This window comes from Phocoena phocoena, chromosome 7, assembly GCF_963924675.1.
Source record: "Phocoena phocoena chromosome 7, mPhoPho1.1, whole genome shotgun sequence".
NCBI classification, from domain to species: Eukaryota; Metazoa; Chordata; class Mammalia; order Artiodactyla; family Phocoenidae; genus Phocoena; species Phocoena phocoena.
Window position 1 is genome coordinate 107,031,575 of NC_089225.1, and position 21,129 is coordinate 107,052,703.

The 21,129-nt window shown below is 49.9% G+C and overlaps 1 protein-coding gene across 3 annotated transcripts in view; it reads left to right on the top strand.

Moving 5' to 3' along the window:
* ARMC9 (armadillo repeat containing 9) overlaps positions 1 to 4,915 on the top strand; it is a 119,736-nt gene extending 114,821 nt beyond the window's left edge. For 2 of the 3 annotated variants that reach the window (XM_065881219.1, XM_065881218.1), the window contains exon 19: positions 4,683 to 4,905. In XM_065881219.1, coding sequence (XP_065737291.1) covers positions 4,683 to 4,802 — 120 coding nt within the window. In that variant the 3' untranslated portion in view covers positions 4,803 to 4,905. Of the gene's footprint in view, positions 1 to 4,682 lie in introns of all 3 variants that reach the window. The other variant, XM_065881216.1, reaches the window with a different exon arrangement.
* The last annotated feature ends 16,214 nt before the right edge of the window (positions 4,916 to 21,129 follow it).

A 21,129-nucleotide genomic window follows, 5' to 3' on the forward strand; every position in this document is an offset into this window, starting at 1 on the left:
TCCAGGTTTTGTGGGCCCTCCAGTTTACAGGGTTTTGCAGGCCTTCTTTAAAACAATGGAATACAAAGTTTAGGTATAAAAGTGAATACTTAGAATGAGACTAAGAAAAATAAATCACAGTCAAGTTCAAATTTTAAGAACTGACAGATTGATAACCAATAAGGACCTACTGTATAGCACAGGGAACTATACTCAATATCTTGTAATAACCTATAATGGAAAAGAATCTAAAAGAGAATAGACATATGTATAACTGAATCACTTTGCTGTACACCCGAAACTAACACAACATGGTAAATCAACTATAGTTCAATTTTTTTTTTTTTAAAAAGTAGGTAAAGGGAAAAAAAGAAAGAACTGACAGGGATCTCAAACAGAAAAATAATGTTTTATTAACTAGCTGCTTGCCACGTGCTTCATGGTTTTCTTTCCGTATATTTTTTGTTTTATACTCTTTGATTGCCTCTACATATGTTGCAACGAGTTTGTAATATTTTCTACAGAGAAAGAAAAGAAAATTAGTCCTTCCTGTAATGTATTTGATCAGCTTTGTTTCTATCTTTTTGTTTTTTTTTTGGCGGTACGCGGGCCTCTCACTGTTGTGGCCTCTCCCGTGGCGGAGCACAGGCTCCGGACACGCAGCCTCAGCGGCCATGGCTCACGGGCCCAGCCGCTCCGTGGCATGTGGGATCTTCCCGCACCGGGGCACGAACCCACGTCCCCTGCATCGGCAGGCAGACTCTCAACCACTGCGCCACCAGGGAAGCCCCAGCTTTGTTTCTTATTACTGATAGATTTGAAATTTTTCTTTTGGCTTAACATTTAGTTTTATGGTAATGCTGTGTAAATTTTTAGGATTGTTGTTAAATTTGAGAAAACCATCCTCAAACTTCTTTCATAAAGAAACTGGAAGATTTGGGGGCATTTCAAATTTTCCTGTGCACTGACTCTTCATAAATTCTCTGATGGTGTGTGGAATTCTAGAAGCCACTTCCACACCAGGACAGCTAGCGATGTTTGGCTATGCACAGAAGTGACTGGGAATCATATTTCCCACTAAACTCAAATTAAAGGTCATCCGGGTTCACCGTCCTTTTGGCTAAGTTCTAAATTGCCTTTGGCCATTCCAACACCATGAGGGGGAGTATGGCAAGGGAAGTGAGAGTAGAAAGAAACAGCAGCTTTAAGTGACTGCAACTGAAACATGCTACTTCTGCAAATTTTACAAAAACCATATGAGCACATTGCCAGGGCTCTTTCCGGGGCTGTGAAGCTTTGGTTTCATTAGCTCCATGGGCGCTCTGCCTGGTGCATTGGCCCTTCATTCACATGCTTGTTGCCTCTTGGTCATAAGACGATGGATGCAGCTCCTGGCACAAAACATGATAAAGTCAGGAGGAAGTCAAGCGTGCAGGCCAGCCAAATCCACCCCCTCTACAGTGCTTTTCCCAAAGCTACTTCTGGTGTCCCCCACTTACTTCTTTTTTTTTTTTTTTTAATTGGAGTATAATTGCTTTACAATGGTGTGTTAGTTTCTGCTTTATAACAAAGTGAATCAGCTATACATATACGTATATCACCATATCTCCTCCCTCTTGCGTCTCCCTCCCAACCTCCCCCCCGCCCCCACTTACTTCTTACTGGTCAGAACTGGGCCACGTGGCCCCTAACTGCAAGGGAGTCTGGAAAGGTGTTTTTAAGTAGACGCATTTCTGGGCCCACAAAATCAGAGGGCTGTTGGTCAAGAAAGAGGGAATGAGTATTAGGCGGCCAGCTAGCAGTGTCTCCTTCAGCTTCCAGGTTGTTTTCCATGTGTATAGATGGACATATTGTGTGCCTGTATTTTCTTAAAAAATTCATACTGCTCTATAGCATGTCATAATTGCTTTAAGTGATTCACCAATACTCAAAAACTAGCAAATGGGAAATTTTTTACCTAAATTGACATGTTGACCATCTTTTACTACAGAATAAAGTACGTTCAGCTAAATCACACGCTGCATTTTTTTCTAATTGTGGTTAAACACGCTGTATTTTTTTAGTATCAGAACCTTTTTTCAAACAGCATCTCCATCCGTAACACAGATGGAAGCTGAGTTCCTTTGGTGAGTAGGGTGGTTGTCAGGAACCCTTTCTCTTCTCTCCCAACAACCCCTGAAGCATTTCTGTGGAAATAGCACATTGTTGGTAGACACACTTTAAGACCTTTCCAGCCCAAAAAGGCTCCTTTGCAAACTGAGGTGCCCAGAGAGTGCCCTGGAGCCCTTGTGGGCCCCTCCGTGGCTCCCCACATGCACAGTGGCTTGTGAGGTGAACAGGAAACCAGCCCTCTGGAAAGAGCTGCTCTGAGACACCGAGCGCCTAACGCAGTCGTTCTGGGCCCTCACGCCAACCCTGTTCACCAGAGACCTTTCCTCAGGCCTTCTGACGACACACCGTGTGGTTCTGCCCACAGGCCTGACCCAGTTTCCTCATCCACTGGAGAGGACAAATACCACCCGCCTTAGATTGTTTCTTAGGCCTGTGAAGTTTTAGGGAGATGCTGTGGCTGACGGGGTTTTCCAAAGGCGGAAACACTCTCAAATATGTGCTGTGTTCTCTCTCCTCTAGGAAGGAGTTGGGAGGGGTGAGCTGGGAGGGACAATGGAACAGGGAGGAGGCAGGGGGCATGGGGGGCTGGCAGCCCACACACTCGCTGTCTCCCTCTCCAGCGCCTAAGACTGAGCCTTCCTATCCTAGCCCTCTGTGGAAGGACGCGGGTGTCTGACTGGCATAATGGAGGGGGAAAGAGAAGCCCCGGGTGGTCCTAAGGTACTGTTGAATATTGGCCTGAAGGAACCTGCTCTGGTGATGGGGGCGGACCTGTGAATTTGACCCTAGGTACTAGACGGGGACAGCGGGACAGAAGGGAAGTCGGAGGAGAAGCAGACAGCAGTGTTGAGTGACGGCAGTTAAAATAGGCTTCTTCTGCAAATTTCACAAGAGATATTAAGAGAGATGAAGCTGCATATTAGTTCTTATTTGGGAAGCTTAATTACGTTCCATTTCCTCCAAGAGGGTAGGGGCCTCCCCAGCCCTCTCACCTGCCTTTCTCCCCTTCACACCCCCTTCCCTCTCCCCTCACCCGCTGACCAACCCCTCCAGCTGGTAGCTGTCCCCCACAGCACAGGTGAGGCCTAGTGATGCTCTCCCAGAGGCAGTGGGCCTTTTTTTTTTCTTCTTCCTACCTCAAATACTAGATAAACCCAAATAACTTTTAAGTAAAATCAGGAAATCAAAGACGTAATTCCAATTAAAAATTTTTCTTTAACTTCTTATTTGGAAATAATTCCAGATTCACGGGAAGTTGAAAAAGTAGTACAGAGAGGTCCCGTGCACCCTGCACCTGGCGTCCTCAGTGGTGGCTGTAGCATGTATAGGGCCAGGAGATTGATGTTGGTACAGTCCGCAGACTTCATTCACATTTTACCAATTTTACAGTGATTTCTTTTTTAAACAGTTTTTCTTAATTATTAACATAATATAACCATATCACAGAAAACTCGGAAAATAGAGAGGAAAAAAATTATTCTTGGTTCACTGTCCTATGTAGCCACTATAATCATTGTAGCGTTCATTTCCTTCGTCTTTTTGTGCACTTAGCGTAATGAAAAGCATCATTTATGTACAATATTATAACCTGACCTAACAATGTTTTAAATAAACATCTTTCTTCATAACCTAGTCTTTATCATTGTACATGGCCATGTAATATTTCCCATGAATATGCCATATTTTACTTAATTATTCCCCTATTACTAGACAGTTAGATTGTTCCAGTTTTACTGTGTAATGATTTTGTAACGTACAGCTTTATTTAACATCTTCCACATTTTGGATTCTCTCTCTAGGGTTTAACACCCAAGGATATGAACATTTTAATGACTCTTGATATAAAATGCCAAATTACTTTCCAAAAGAGCTGTCTCAAATTTCCACGCCACTGACATTTTAAACTATTGTCAGAAGTGGATGGGGTCATTTCTTTAATTGTCACTCACTTAATAATTGGAGAATGATACACTTTTTGTAAAGTTGTAGTTTCTAGTTACTTATAAAGTCGATCATCATTTTTTCTTCTCTTTACTGGTGATACTTTTTATTTTGTGACTTGGCTGTTGGAATTCTTTTCCCAGTCATCTACTTAGTGTTTTACTTACTGATTTGTAAGAACTCTTCATCTAATGAAAATCTTAAGCTTTCATCTATTATACGTGCTGTAAATATTTCTTCCCAGTTCATTGTTTACCTGTTAATTTGGTTTATCATTAAATTACTGTGTATGTGGAAATGTTGATTTTTTTTATGAAACCAAATCTGTCTGTCTTTTTTCCCTTCTTACTTTCAAAAGTCAGTCCTCTCCAGGGATGTGATAAGTTACTATATCCAGTTGTTTTCTTCTCCTTTTTCCGTGGTTTGATTTTGTTTTTTTAACTTATACTGCTAAATGGTATAATATGAAAACCTAAGCAGATTTTCCCCGAAATTTTCTGTTTAGCTGAATGATCTGTGTCATGATCCTTCCTCACTTATTTGCAAATCCTCTTATTACTATAGATTATTAAATGTAGTGAGTTAGAATGTCTAGGTCAGCTCTCAACTAGATGATTTCTCCAGCTCTGTTTCCTCTTTGCTTCCACCAGATCATGACCAACACGGGGAAGGTGAGGCGAAAGGGGGCGGCCGGCGTGCAGTGGGGCGGCCCTGAGCCCCTGTGCCGGCCCATCACTCCCGGCGGCCACAGGACCGGGTACCCAGTGTAAGTCTGGGTACTAAAGGAGGCTGGGATTTACTTTCTTAAGCTTTGTTTTGATCAACTGCAGTGTAAGATGTACGTATTTTTAAAATTCAAAATAAAATTTCATATCAAAAAGCATTTATCTCTTTATTATTTATCTTTTGGGGATTTTTTGAAAGGAAAGAGGTTGAGTCTCCCTCTTCCCCCCATGTCCCTCGGGGTCTCCAAGCCACTTACAGCCTTTATCCAGGAGAAGGCTGGTGTTGGCCAATGTGATTCTGAAGGAGAAGACCAAAAGGACTAGTGGGTCTACCCAGAAAGGACTCCTGTTCTTTTCTGCAGCCTCCCACCGTAGCACCAGGCCCTTTGTTGGGATGGAGTGTCACAGTTTCAGATGCCGTCAGCTTATTTCTACATGACTCTATAAAGCACCGATATGCATTTTTGGCTGCCAAGCCTTATTCATTCTTCATAGCCTTGCTCCTACCCTGTTTATATAAACAAAACTAGTCTGGTTATCCAGAGCCTCTGGTCTCCCTGGGCACCTGAGGACCTGACCCCTGGTGGCTCTTGGGGAGCCCCAGGCCAGGCAGTCCAGCTTGGTCAGGGTGAAGCCTCTTCCGTGGTCTGGGTGGCCTCTTCTCCTGTCTGGAGAGAACGCTGGAGAGAAACAGGTGCAAATAAGGGGATTATAGAGAGCAGGGGAGAAACCTACATTTATTCATACAACAGTGGCCATAAGATATTTCAAATGAATATGACATATTTTACTTAGTTATCCCCTACAGCTGGGCGGTTTGCTTATTTCCAGGTTTGCTCTATAGTAATCTGTAATGAACAACTCGGCACCGGGGATATAGCAACAAACAAAACGTCACTGCTGTGACTCCTGTTTCCCTCAGGGACCAAATCTAATCAAATGCTGGCCAACCAGTTCCTTCTTAATTGACACCCCCCAACCTCAGCCCTCGAAGCCCCACGTTCCCCAGGACACTGTGTGCCCTCCAGCCTGCATCGTGAGTGCGCTAAATCTCTGTAACAAAGCAGCGCACATATATGTTTTTTTTTTTTTTTTTTTTTTTGCCTTTTGCTCTATATCCTGCCCTGCCTGTTCATGGTGCTTGCTACCTCTGCCGGGAAATGTTCCGTCTTCGCGCCCCTGACAAACCCCAGCTCAGAGTTCAAGACCGGCTGAGTCTGTCTGCCTGCCTCTCTCTTACACACACGCACACACACACAGAGGCTTTTCTGCCCCGCACGGCAGTTAGGTGTCTGCTTGTCTTTGCTGCTGGAACTGGCATTCAAGAACAGCCGTTTCACGGGGCGCAACCCTAGACAGAGGGGGGACAAGCCTGCCGTGCCGAAGCAGGTGGCTGCTATCTCCCCGTTGCAGGGGAGTGAGTGCTGTGCTGCTGGGCGCACACTGCAGAACCTTCCTGGGGGTCTGCTGTGAAGGCTGACGGGAGATGCCACCCCACATCCTACTTACCCCCCTGTGATGTGCTTGCCCAGGCCCCCTGTCTCTCACAGGTGCCCACTGCATGTCTGCTGGGTGAACAAGTTTCCATCGACCCAGGTGCCAGCGGTAGGCACTGCACACACCATTGATAGTGTTCCAGAGAACAAGCTCTTCCCCAGTCCTGTTCCGGCCTAACTCTTGTTGTCACGGCTGACACATGTCACGTCTTTTCTGATGGAATTCATCCCTTTGCTAATCTGCTTCACCCTTGGAAGAAAGCCCAGAAGATTGATACTTTAAATTGTTTGGTTGAAATGTCATGCTCCCGTGTCACCCAAAGCCAAAAGATCCAATTGTGTGTTAGAAAAATAATAGCCATGTTTCACTGCAAATTTATAAGAGCTAACAAGAGTGAGGTAAGGGCACTTCCTCTTTCTTAAAGAGATTCAGTATCTGCTAATATCAGTTTAACAAAAGGCTTTCAGGTACTTCCACTTCCTGCATCTTTGTGATGCTACACAGTAGTCAGCAGTCAAATATCTCCCATCTGTGTTTATTGCTGTTCTTCTTTTTTTTCCTCCAGGCTGGAAGACCATCCCATCTCTCCCCAGATGGCCAAACATGCCAGAAACAGCTGCCTCTCGTCTCTGCCAAATGCCCACCGTCCAGTCTGCAAGGGGGTCATGCCTGGTCCTGAGCCTTGCACTTCCTCCTCATGTAAGCATACTGGCAGCATGTGGGGGGCAGCTCTGGGCCTGGGGGCAGCTCTGGGCCTGGGGGCAGCTCTGGGACTGGGGGCAGCTCTGGGCCTGGGGGCAGCACTGGGACTGGGGGCAGCTCTGGGCCTGGGGGCAGCTCTGGGACTAGGGGCAGCACTGGGACTGGGGGCAGCTCTGGGACTGGGGGCAGCACTGGGCCTGGGGGCAGCACTGGGACTGGAGGCAGCTCTGGGACTGGGGGCAGCTCTGGGACTGGGGGCAGCACTGGGACTGGGGGCAGCTCTGGGACTGGAGGCAGCTCTGGGCCTGGGGGCAGCTCTGGGCCTGGGGGCAGCACTGGGACTGGGGTCAGCTCTGGGCCTGAGGGGCAGCTCTGGGACTGGGGGCAGCTCTGGGACTGGAGGCAGCTCTGGGCCTGGGGGCAGCTCTGGGACTGGGGGCAGCTCTGGGACTGGGGGCAACACTGGGCCTGGGGGCAGCTCTGGGACTGGTGATGCCTGGATTCTTATGAAGCAGCTGCAGTTACAGACCCGGAAAGGCCTTGGCCTCCCACCTGCTCCTGAGAAGGCCTCTGTTCTCAGCCACTGCTCCGTGTCGTAGAGGCCCACAGGCTTGTGACCACACAGCCAGACCTGACCGTGGGCTTTTCCTCTAGACCCCCTTCTCTCAGAGCGCTGTGTCCAGTGCTCACATGTACAAGCTATCTGAGCAACATTTCTGACTGGGGAAGCTGTGTTTAATGTGAGATTTTTAAGTAGGAATCTCAAAACGATGTAGATCTTTGACCAAAACTTTGGTGCCCCAAACTCTGGTGCTGAGGTGGTCAGCCACGTGTTAGAAGGCTGAATTGAGTCGGAAATGTTGGCTAGGAGCAAAAACTACTGTGGGATCCAAACACATTTTGAAGTATCCAGTTGAGTTCATCAGAGACTGATGGGGGATAAATGTAGTTTTTAGATGCCAGAAAAAATATATGTGCTTGGAATTAGAAATGCACAAAGTTTTTTTTTTTTAATTTTCAAGAGGAAATTAAAAAGATATGAACAGATCAGATAAGACTGTAATATCCATTCAAATAGAAAAACAACAGAGGGGCAGGTCGGATTCCAGTATGAAACATCTGCGGGCTTTTATAATCTGCTCACAGTTGGATTCAAACGCTTCTCATCCCCAGTTCAGAGCAATAGACCTGTCACGGCGCCCGAAGAAAGCCGGGTTATTTGGTTACCCCAGGAGAGGATCTCTTGGCTATAAGCAGTGTTAGAGGTTTTGCCAGCTTTGATCATCTGTTATTTTACATGGGTTTTGTTAGAGCTGCAGACATTAATATGCCTTCTCTAAAAGTCGACTAGCTCCATAATTTACCCAGAGGTCTCTGCTGCCAGGGTGGAGGTTTTAGGTTGTCTAACAGTTTTTGCCAGTTTGACGTAATGCCACTGAGTTTAAAATGAGTTCAAGTTCTACAGGCCTGGACTTCCAAACAGTTGCATTTAGGCTAAACTTACTTAGCAGTAACATCCTTGTTTGACCCAAATGACCACCAGGGTGACCCTCTGTCTTGCACGGATTATGAGTGTGGTCCTATCTTTTGGAACGATTTCTCATGGTATTATTACCTGTAGGGTGAACGCACTTGAGGCTGTCAGGGACAGAGGTGGCAGAGGGTCAGCGGGTGATGTAGACATTCTTGTTAGTTTCAAGCACAACTGCCTTTGGCCCTGGCAGGGTCTGGTTCCTTGCAGGAAAACAATGGGCACCCATCCCTGGGATCGTCAGCCGTTAACAGTGCCTGTCCCTGCAGAGGCAGCAGCTGCTCACCAGCCCCTCCGGACAGGCCCAGTCACGCTGTCGGGTGCACCTGTGAGCCTGCTGTGAACACTGAGGCCGTATTTTTCGGGTCCCATCTTCCACCTGCTCCTGTTCGCTCAGGTCTGGCTGGGAGCCCATCTACTGCCCTCCTGCCTCGGTGGACTCCACTACACTGACCCCCAGTCTGCCCTCACTCCCCCTGCAGACACCAGGCATATTAGTCTCTCCCCACACCCCCAGGCCGTGTCTCCACCTCAGGCCAGCACCCGTAGTTCTCCTTTACAATCCTTTTCCTTGACAAAAGTTCTCCCCTTGGAGAAGCCAAGCGTCCGGGTCATCGGCATCCCGGGGTCATTTAATGAGCGTGGATTCCGTCTCCGGTGTAGATTCTGTGCTTCCTTCCTTTTGCCCAGCTGCAGCCACCCTGGCCCTCGCCTCATCCGTGGACCAGTGCCAGCTCCCCACCCTGTCTCGCCACCGCCATCTCTTCCTCTTCTCAGCCTCCACGTGAGGTTGCGTGCAAACAGGCTTCAGCCAGTGTGCTTGGAATGCTGCCTTGAGACTGGTTCTGAGGCTGCATCTGGGACTGAGTGCCACGGTTGAGGGAAGGAGGGGACAGCGGTGGGCAGAGGGCCGTCCTGACCCTCACCGGCTCCGGTTTCACTCCTTCCCCGACAAGAGCTGATCTGACTTCCTCTTGACCCTACTGTCCTTCCGGTCCTACCCCCCCAGCCCTTTCTTGCCCGTCTCTTCTCCTGCTCACCTTGTCCCCCCGCATCCCATGCTGGCCTCGCCTGGCCACTTCCCACAGCTCCCCTCACACATGACTTGCTACTGAGTCTGGCTACCCTCATGCTGGGAATTAACCCATGGGAACCCAGCACCGCGGCCCACACGTCGGGTTTGTTCAGGACACCCCATCACACCTGTGCATTCAGTCAACACTGAAGGCAGGACTCGTGATGAGGAACCTGCGGGATCCTCAAACGGCTTGATCAGTTGAATGCAGGCCCAGAAAGTACATTATTTTTAAGCAAAGGACTCAGCCCCACGGAGCCGAAAGGAAATAGTTCCCAAGAAAAAGAAGCCAAGAATGTGACTTAGAGTGTTGCAAGATACTGGCCCGAGGCAAGTTATTCTCATTTCCCCATCAACCAAAACGGGGGTATCAAAATCACATGCCTTGTCAGTGGACCGTGGAGCGACAATGCCAGCCCTGTCTGAAATGGATTAACAGGTAGGAAAGCAGTGGTTGTCCCAGGCAGCCTCAGGTGCACGCACGCACTGCCCTTCTCCTCCCAGATCCCAGCTCTTTCAGTGGAGCTGGTTTTCTTGCGGGGGGTGTGCCGCAGCGGGTGCTCTGAAACACTGCAGAGGGAATAGGCAGGGACGGAGGGGGGACGGAGGGGTGGCTACTGCTTGGTGACTGAACCGAGAAGACCTCGGAGGGTCTCCGGAGACCCCAGCTTGGCGCCTCCTCCCTCCTGCCAGAGGGCTGTGCCAGCTGTCTCCCACCACCAGCGGCCGGGGAAAGGTCCTGATCCTGGAGGGCTGCCTACCCCTGGGCACCATCTTGTAACACCATTAACCCTCATGGGATTTTCTGTGTGTAGCTCAGTGCTCGTGTGTGGTTCCACTCAACTATGATTTCATACACCCAAATCTGGTCCCCTGGACTTTATTAAACAGTTAAGTCTCCTCCATAGGAACGCGTTCCGTTCTGAGATCACGTTCGTAAGTCCAATTTGTTCGTAAATCCAACGAAGCTAGCCTAGGTGCCCAACTAACTAATATAACTAATTATAACTAATATAATCAGCTACATTGTACTGTAATAGGTTTATAATACTTTTTGCACAAATAATACATAAAAAACAAACACACAAAATAAAGAAAACATCTTTGATCTTACAGTACGGTATCTTGAAAAGTGCAGCCGTACAGCACAACCGCTGGCACACAGGGGCTGGCATCGCGTGAACAGGCAAGAAGAGTTACTGACTGGAGGAGGGAGAGGAGGTGGGAGATGGTAGAGCTGAAGGGTCGTCAGCAACAGGAGACGGAGGGCAAGCTGCAATGTCACTCACGCCTGATGTGGATGGCACAGGTTCTGGTTCCTTGCTGGATTCAGTTCTGTCTACCCTCTTGAAAAAACGATCCAGTGACGTCTGGGTAGTAGCTCTTTTTTCTCATCATAGATGACCCGGTAGCACCAGATTGCATTCCGAATGGCTGCTGCAACCATTTGTAGAGGATGCACACACATGGCAATGTACGCCAGAGGCGTGAACTAACTCACGTGACTGGACGTGCAAATCCACGTTCACATCTTTGAAAGCTCACAACTTGAAGGTTTGTATGTAGGGGACTTACTGTAAGTCCACTGAGCAGAGAGCACAGACAAGCAGGCCAGCTGTCCATTGAAGAGCAGATCAGAGAAGGCTGAAATCCTAGTTCCAGTTCCAGTCCCAGTTCTGGGTGGAGACTGTCCAATGTGGACCGTAAATAAAGCCACCCATTGGGTTCCATACCAGAAACAGAGTCCTTGTTTGGGTCAAAAGAGAGTTATCTGGAAGTCAAAGCTGTGCCCCCTTGCTATGGATTTGAGGAAACCTGCAGGGAAGATTTTTTTTTAATTGAAGTATAGTTGATTTACAATGTTGCATTAATTTCTGCTCTACAGCAAAGTGATTTAGTTACACGTATATATATACATTCTTTTTTATATTCTTTTCCATTATGGTTTATCACAGGATATTGAATATCATTCCCTGTGCTCTACAGTAGGACCTTGTTTACCCATTCTCTATATACTAGTTTGTTTACCCATTCTATATATACTAGTTAGTTTGTTTACCCATTCTCTATATACTAGTTTGTTTGTTTACCCATTCTCTATATACTAGTTTGTTTACCCATTCTCTATATACTAGTTTGTTTACCCATTCTCTGTATACTAGTTTGTTTACCCATTCTCTATATACTAATTTGTTTACCCATTCTCTATATACTAGTTTGTTTACCCATTCTCTATATACTAGTTTGTTTACCCATTCTATATATACTAGTTTGCACCTGCTGATCCCAAACTCCCACTCCATCCCATCCCCACCCCCCGCCCCCTTGGCAACCACAAATCTGTCCTCTATGTCTGGGAGTCTGTTTCTGTTTCATAGATGAGTTCATTTGTGTCATATTTTAGATTCCACGTATAAGTGAGTATGTGTTTTTGTACCATATATGGTACAAATACCATATATGGTATTTGTCTTTCTCTTTCTGACTTACTTCACCTAGTATGATAATCTCTAGGTCCATCCATGTTGCTACAAATGGCATTATCTCATTCTTTTTTAAGGCTGAGTTGTATTCCATGGTATATATGTACCACGTCTTCTTCATCCATTCATCTGTCAGTGGACATTTAGTGTCTTGGCTATTGTAAATAATGCTGCTATGAACATAGGGGCGCGTGTATCTTTTTGAATTATAGTTTTGTCTGGATGTATGCCCAGGAGTGGAATTGCTAGATCATATGGCAACTCTATTTGTAGTTTTTTTGAGGAAACTCCATTCGTTTTCCATAGTGGCTGCACCAACTTACATTCCCACCAACAGTGTAGGAGGGTTGCCTTTTCTCCACACCCTCTCCAGCATTTGTTAGAGACTTTTTAATGACGGCCATTCTGACTGGTGTGAAGTGGTATATCATTGTAGTTTTAATTTGCATTTGTCTAATAATTAGCGATGTTTAGCATCTTTTCATGTGCCTGTTGGCCATCTGTACGTCTTCTTTGGAGACATGTCTGTTTATGTAGGGAAGACTCTTTATATTTAAGATAAAGCAGAGGCCACATTGCAAAGGTGCTAGAGAGACTTTTTTTTTTTTTTTTTTAAATGAAAGAGCTGAAAAGAGCTTGGATTAAGGAAGCAGTGAATCCAGACTGTCACAGTGTTGCTCTGATGGTGACACGGACCCCTTTGGCTGTAGAACAAGAAGAGGAGAAGCAGGGCTGGAGAAAGAGGGGTCCACGTCATTTGAAATACAGAACAGGCCCGTCCCCAGACCCTTGGGAGGCATCTGCGGCAGCGTCATCTGGGACTTCTCCCATCACTCCCCGTGATCTTGGGGTGACCTAGGTGGCCTTGTCCTTGCTAGGTGGTATTATGGAGGTTCCTGCCCCTGGGGGAAGACAGGGATTCAGGCCTGAAGGATCCTGGGGCAGCACAGGGCGAAGAGAGCCCCACCTCTGGGGTTGCCAGATTTGGCAAATAAAAATACAGGACACCCAGGTGAACTTGAATTTCAAATAAACACGAAGAGTTTTTCAGGGTGCCTCTGGGCCGCTGTGCATCAGCGCCAAGCAGGGGCCCAGGAGACAATTCTGGCTTTTGTTGGCTTTTCCCTGAGAGGCAGTGGGAGTGTGGGAGGCGACAGGGCCGCTGGTCTGTCCTTCTCTGCGCTTCGTGTGCTCCAGCCAGAGCATGCCTGTTGCACCCTCAGGTTATAAGTACATCAAGTGGCCATCTGGAAAGGCCCCAAGCCTCACGAGTAAACAAGTCCCCATCCACAGGCGCCGGGGAGCCATGAGGGACTGGCCCGGGGGGTGTGCTTTTCTCGACTTCAGGGCGCCGCCCAGCAGAGAGCATCCTCAAAGAGCTTCCAGAGCAGAAGTCAACTGAGCTCTCTCCTCTTCCCCAGCCGCCATCGATGCCAAGTCGGGAGAGTGGTTGCCAGCAGGACGTCAGGGAGAGCCTCACCTGCCCCCAGCGGGGGGCCCGAGCCAGCCTAGGGAGGTGCCCTGTGCCCTGGACAGTGGCGAGACCACCAGGTAGGGATGGGGAGGTATTCTGGGGAGGCTCCTCTGAGGCCCAGCGTCTGACGATGGAAGCAAAGGAGCGTTTCGCTGGGCCCTGAAGTGCGGTTCTGAGATCCTCGGGGGACTCTGGTCACCGCGCCTGATAACCTCAGAGCCCAAGGGGAGGGACCTGCCTCAGGACAGTTACCAACTGTCAGACCGGAAGGACAGAAAAACTTACAAACATGCCCAAGAGACGAGTTTTAGGAACTGATAGGTAAACATGTTTGGGAGGGTTTGTGATTAGAAGTAATTTGAGGTCGGTGTCCTATCTTAGCAGCTGGCTTTGGAGGGGAGAAAGATGAACGAGATCAGTAAAATGGCTGGGCTCCGATGTCAGCTTCCTGAAACCGAAACTGGGCCTCCAAGAAGAAAATAAAAGTTCTTTTCTCTCCCTCTTTCCCAACGAGCACAAACTGCTGCTTGACGGGTTACTAGGGATCCTTTAGAACCTAGAAAGCACTGTTTTTCTCAATCTCTCACAGGCCCCCTCTTTCAGCTCGGAGGAAGCCTGCTCAGGGGGAGGGGCCCGGCTCTGGACTCAGACCCAGCCTGTCTCCCAACCGCCACCCACCACTTCCTCCTGGTCACAGAACGCCCTGCCGGCTGAGCATGTCACCATAGACAAGCCAACCTCCAGCACTAAAACGCTGGGCTAGAGTCATGGTGAACACGACTACGCCCTGCAGTCTCGGAAGTAGAGGGATCTTGCCACAGTGACTGTCCAGGCCTCCCGCGCCCCACCTTCCCGTAGAACAGGGAAGGACTTCCCTTGCTGTGTCCGCAGGGTCACCCTAACCTCAGTTGTGGTCATGCTCCGGCGGCGGCGGCGCCTCGGGGAGCTGGGTGAGGCAGTGGGAGGGCCAGCATTCCAGGCTCCAGAGAGGCCTGAAGCCACCTACCGCCTGCAGGAGTGGCCAGGGAGTCAGAGATGACCTGCAGAAGCCCTAGCAGAGCCGGCACCCACTGAGGCAGGCAGCGAGCCTGCACCTTTCTTTCCTGCTGTGTGGGGATGAGCCAGAAGGACTCTGGAACCTGCACAGGGGAGGGGGGCAGTCCTGGATGTCTCTACCGGGCCGAGGGCATAAAAGATGGTGAGCCCGAGGCTCACTGTGTGGTCCCGTGCTCCGTGACTGTCTCCCGCTCTCCTCAAAGACAGAGGCCGTGAGCAGGGTGTTTGTCCCTGTGTTCCCACACCTGGCCCAGGGCAGGAGCTCAAAATAGGCGATGGATGGATCCTCAGGAGAAAGGAAGAGAGAGTGGCTCTCTGTCTGGCTTGACAACTCCCCCTCTCTCTGTCTGTAGGGGCGAGGGCAGCCCCTGGCCCTGGAGGAAGATGAGTTGGCTGGGTGGGCCCTCATTTGCGGCAGAAGGAAGGCCCTGGAGCTCTGGGCGTGGGCCATTGGTAGACGGAATGATAGCCCTAGCCCTCGTTGCTTAACCCCAACTTTGAGGTGGTGTAAAGATGATTGCAGCCTCGTGGCTTCCAGCAGCTGGCCTTGCTGGGCAGTTGCCTTCCTAGAAAAGCCAGGAGTAAAAATGTTCGGACCCCACCATCCCACACCTCCCCACAGCCAAGTTCTCCTTTTCTTTTTTCTATCCGCTTAGCTTTGAGTAGCTGTTAACCAGGCTATGAAAATGCATTTTTTTAAAAAAAGCATTTATACCAAGAAGAGCCAAGGCCCTCTCCCGGGAAATCTGTCGGTCCAGACCTGGAGGGCTGACCTGCACCTTGGAACGTGCAGCGTTGCTTTGCAGCCGTCACCTCCAGGAAGGTGAGGGGCCTTGCTGCCCAGATTGTCCCGTGGCCTCGCCGACCCGTCGGCCGCCAGCCATCTTCGGATTATGACTCAGCAGCGTTCTGAACACAAGTAGAGATTAAATGTCTCCAGAAGCCTTTTATTGCTACTCCTTTCCAACACAATGTTCCCATTGATAAGGGAGATAAAATAAGCTGGCCAGTCTTCTTTAATAAGTAATCGCCTGCCTTGCAGGCCACCTCCCAATTCACCAATATATTGAAGTTTACCTCTTACTAGGACCCAGCACCATGTGTTCCCGCAGAAGATTACGTTTTTCTAAATCGTAGGCGACTGCCATCCATGTGCTTTTTCTGCTCTGCCCTCATCCGGCCCCATCTCCTGCCAGACCGTCGCCCGTTCCTGGCTCCGGCTCCTAGCTGCCCAGACTGCTGATCTCAACATTCTGGGGCGTTAGGGGGCTAGGGGCCACTCAGAGGCCAAGCTGACCCTTACCGACAGACGCCCATCCCCACCTCCTACAGAGTCCTTTCCAGGGGGTCCTGATGCCATCATCCCTGCAGAGTTCAGTGACAGTGGCCAGCGCCCTCAGTCCACACCGCCGCTTCCTGCAGCCCCCCAGGTGGTTTGGGGAACCTCATGGGATGGGGGGCACCTGCCAAGCCGAAGGGCGGCCCCCTGGTGTCTGCCAAAGGCCATTTTCTCCAATGCCAACGGGAGGAGCCAGCCGAGGGAGCCTCTGTCTGAGGGTGCCCTTTCCGCAGCAGCAACGCTGCCCTGGGCAAACAAAGGTCACGTCCCACGGCAGAGAGGAGGCTGCCTTTTAAGGTGTATTAGTTAGGATTCTCCAGAGAAAGAGAACCAACAGGAAGTGTGTCTATACAGAGATTTCTTTTAAGGAATCGGCTCCCATAGTAGCAGAGGCCTGACAAATCCAAAATCCAAAAGTGATCAGATGAGACCCACCCACATTCTGGAGGGCAGTCTGCTTTACCCAAAGGCCACCTATGAGGAGTTCCCTGGCGGTCCAGTGGTTAGGACTCCGCATTCTCACTGCCGAGGGCTCGGGTTCAATCCGTGGTCGGGAAACTAAGATCCCACAAGCCGCACGGCACGGCCAAAAAAAAAAAAAAAAAAGTCCACCTATTGAAATGTTCATCTCATCCAAAAAACACTTGCACAGAAATATCCAGACAATATTTGATCAAATACCTGGGTGCCATGGCCCAGCAATGTTGACCCATAAAATTAACCTGCACGTAAGGGTATTCATACGCATTGCCAAATCGCTCTCCAAAAAGGATGGGACCCTTTCCTGGTTGCCCTGGGTTGGGAGGTTAGATTCCCAGCCCTGCTGCCCAGACTTTTTTCTCCCTTCACTTCTTGCCAACTCACCTCGGCTGCCTCTGACCCTGCAACTTGACCTTGCTGCCCACTGGCTCTAAGGCCCCATGGGGTGAAGCGGGCCAGCCGTCCTGGGCCTGCACGTCTAGCTCCTCCAAATCTGGCCACCCTGTTCCATGACCGTGTGATGGGACATCCCCAGGTAACCCAGGGCTGACCCTGTGCCGTTACCATTGCCGGGAATAGCCCCAGTGCTCACCTGAGTAGTTTTTACTAGTGTCTCTCAAGTATTCCTTCTTAAAGTGTAATGGGGCTACATTTAAAGATGGTCAAGATTTTTATGTTCTGTATATTTTACTGCAATAACAATGATAAAAAATATGAAAATTAGGGAGTTCCCTGGTGCCCTGGTCTGGGATTCCGGGCTTTCACTGCCATGACCCGGGTTCAATCCCTGGTCAGGGAACTGAGATCCCACAAGCCACAGGCCAAAAAAAGAAAAAAAAAAAAAAAATCTATATATCAAAATTAGAACAGCAAAATAGGAGAAAACGTCTGACCTAAATAATATGAAAGGAAAACCACCTCATTAGCCCATGTAAGAAGCTTCTTTGTATGTGGAAGAAGTGTCAGCGATGCATGCCTGCTTTCGCACAATTGCAGCCAGACTTACAGGCTACTCTGTATTGCTCTGTTTTCAGCCTTATTCCATTCTCTCTCATATGCCTGAGTAGCCCCCATCTCCATTATTTTTAATGGTTGTGTGCTCTTTCATCTGATCTACACACCGGGATTTATGACGCCTTTGCCCTAACGTTTTGCTTTTCTTTCATTCACTGGTAATGCATGTGGTGCTCAGAAACCGTGCTGGACACTGGGGCTCAAAGGTCAACTAGACCAAATTGCTGCTCTTAGGGAGTTCACCTGGAGGGACAATATTATGAGTGACATAAAAATAAATGTTGCTTTTTGAAGAAAAAAAATTTTTTAAAGAGTAATAGGGCTAAATCTCCTCTATCCTTTTCAACCTGGTATGAAAGATTTCTTGTCTAAAGTGTATGGGCAGTTTTTATGCCAGCCTCTTTTTTTTTGCTTTATCGGAATATAGTTGATTTACAATGTTGTATTAGTTCCTGCTGTACAGCAAAGTGAATCAGTTATACGTATACATATATCCACTCCTTTTTAGATTCTTTTCCCATAGAGGCCATTACAGAGTATTGAGTAGAGTCCCCTGTGCTCTACAGTAGGTCCTTATTAGTTATCTATTTTATATATAGTAGCGTATGCCGGTCTTTTTCTAAATTTGAATTTGGAGACTTTTCAGATATTTAAGTTTTATTTTTCTGATTATTAAAGTAATAGATGCTCAATAAAAAAAAAAAAAAAGGAGGCATATAGAAATGAATCCAAAAATTATGTAGTTTCCTCCCGAGTCTCACTCCCCAGAGCCGTAACCCCCATTTAGGGGGCACTTTACCACAACTGGGCCCGGAGCACAGCCACCCTACCTTCAGAGCTGTCCTATAGAAAACATTTTACAGGTGAGGAAACTGAGGCTCCCAAAACGTCAGCAGACCTGCTCACTCTCGTCACCAGCTAGAGAGCAGCACAGCGGGACTGAGAGTCCAGGCCCTTCCAGTGAGCGCACCCTCTGGGCCCCCCACCCTCCTTCCCGGCCACTGGATCCCGCACTTCCCACAGACCTCAGTTTCAACCCCCAGCACACACCACACACGCACACACACTCCCCACTGCCCACTGGGAAGCCCTGCAGCCGGTCAGCATCTCCCTGTCCCAGGGGATGCAGTGGGGGGACCCCCTCACTCACCAAGCTCACAGTACCTGCCGTGCGCCCACTGTGTGCAGCCTGCAGATGGAGACACCCACTTATTGAAGGGCAGCTGGACTATAGGAGTACCTGCTGCCTGCCGGGAGCGGAGCTGGCGCTGACATCAGCTCATTCAATGGTGACAACAACCCTGGGTGACAACCCGGGACTCCGGTCTTCAGAGTTATTGTCCGGAAAATGGGCGCATAGATAGCAAAGGCCCCAGAAGTCGAGGTGGGAAGAAGAATTGAGCATGTATATAGCTCAATGACAGCCAGAGAGCAAAGGGCTGGGCCGGGAAGTCACATCACCAACCCCAGCTGCGGTGGCTGCAGGTGCCGGAGGAAAGCTGGCTCCTGTCTCTGTGAAGCTGGTCCATTGGGATGGGGTCCTGAGGGCGTCTGGAGGATGGCTGGCTATAAGATCCCACTGGGTTCAGAGCTTAGCCTCACTAACTGCTTGTTATGTGTGTGACCTTGGGAAAGTTTATGAACCTAGAGCCTCAGTTTTAACATCTGAAAAATGGGGTAGTAATGCCTGCCTCACAGAATTGTTTGGGGGCTAAAAGTCACCTTCTCACTGAGGCCTTCTCGGGCTACCCCATCTAAAATCACTTTCCAATTGCTATGATAAATTAGCACACATTTAGTTACCTGAACAAACACAAATTTATTATCTTACAATTCCCTAGGTTAGAAGTCCTACACGGGTCTCAGTGGGCTGGAATCAAGGTGTCCACTGGACAAGTTACATTCCGGAGGTCTAGGGAAGAATCTCTTTTCTGTCTTTTCTGGCTTCTAGAGGCCTCATGCCCTCCTTGGCTCGTGGCCCCTTCCACCATCCTTCAAGCCAGCAGCGTGGCGTCTCTGTGCCTTTTTTCCGTGGCCATACCTGTTCCTCTGACTCTCTTCTTCTGCCTCTCTCCCACTCTTAAGGACCCTTGTGATTACCTTGGGCCCACGCCAGTAATCTAGGATAATCTCACACCTGCAGCCTTAATTCCCTTTGTCATGTAAGGTCCCAGGGAGTAGGACATGGACCTAACTGGGGACCATTACTCTGCCAGCCACAGCTTTCCTCGCCATTCGATCTCACAATTTAATACTCTCCCAAGTTCCCTATTCCCTTCCTTGCTTCCTCTCCTCCTTAGCATTGATTCCTCTTTCATCGTCTCCCTCCTGCCCTAAAACGTGAGCTCCGTGGGGCAGGGATTTATGGCTCTGGGTGCCCTGCTCTCCCTCACACCCGCCGCGTGCCCAGGACAGTGCCTGCCTGCCATCTGTTAGTGCTTGGAAAGGGGGGTCCTTCCTTCCTCCTGTGACTTCAGATTGCACATTTTGTTCCAGGGAGTTTACACCAGGCTTCGCCTACAAGCCCCGGGCCCCCTGCAGCCCGGAGATCCTGGACCTGAACCCACCCAAGGCCAAGGCATCGGCTCTGGCCCCTCATTTCTCCTCGTGTGGCCCACAGCAGGCCAGCCGCCCCGGCTCCACGGCGTCCGCCACGAGGAGCCTGCAAAGTAAGTCAGCCTGCAGGGAAGGGCGCTGGCCTTCCACATCTGACTGGTGCCCCTTCCGTGCCCACCGGACCAAGGCCCACTTCCCCTCCCCTCAGGACCAGGGCCCTAGCCGGTCGCTTCCTCTGCCCCAGGGACCGGTTCTTCACTCATCTTTCTGTTTATGAAATTGCCCTTGGCCTCAGCGGCTCATACACAGATGGGCGGAATGGCACCCTCCAGGCAGTGCCACTCGGAGACAAGATCCCCCTGCGTGGGGCTTGCAGGTCAACCCCGAAATCCGAACCGGCCTTCTGGTGGGAAGCAGCCAGCAGCAGCTCAGGGTGGCCTCGAAATCAGACAGAAGCAGGTGCTTCCTCGCAGGCTGGGCGGAGGGGTCGCCCGAGGGACCGAGGGGTGGGGGTGTCCAAGGGCCCCCCTCTGTCCCGAGGGCCCCCCTCCCGCCCTTTTACTAGCGGTAAAGACGGCTTCTCTGTCCCCAGCCCGTCAGCTAACTTTCTAAAGGGCTTTACTAAAAATAAGGGAAAACAAAAGAGAAACCGAACAAGAGAACGTCAAGCGGCACAGAATCTGTCACTCTCAGGATGTATGCAGGCCTGTGGCCAGCCCCTTCCCTTCCTGACGCGGCCCTGGGCGCTCTGGCCAGCCGGGAGCCGTTGGGCTGGGAGCGTGTAAATGGGCCGAGGCTGGGAAGCCCGCGGGGCCCTCCCCCTTCTTTCAGCGCCCCTCTGCTGGGAAACACACGCGGGGCCCCAGCCCGGCCTCCCCACCGCGGTGCTTCCGCACACAGGTCCGGAGGAAATGCCGGCGAGTACCGGGAGGGGGGGCGCGGCCAGGAGAGGGGCAGGCAGGCCGCCCATCCCTGCCCGGCCTCCGGGCTGCAGCAGGCCGGGCGCGCCTGCTCTCATAACCACGGTGGCAGCACCCGGCCGCGGACGGGCTGGCCGGCGCACGGGGTGGGGAGCAGCAGATACGCGTCCCTCGGCCTCAACAGACACAGGCGCGCGGCCGGCGGAGCTCACTGAGTCCCCGCACCGGGCAGCCTGCTTCCTGTA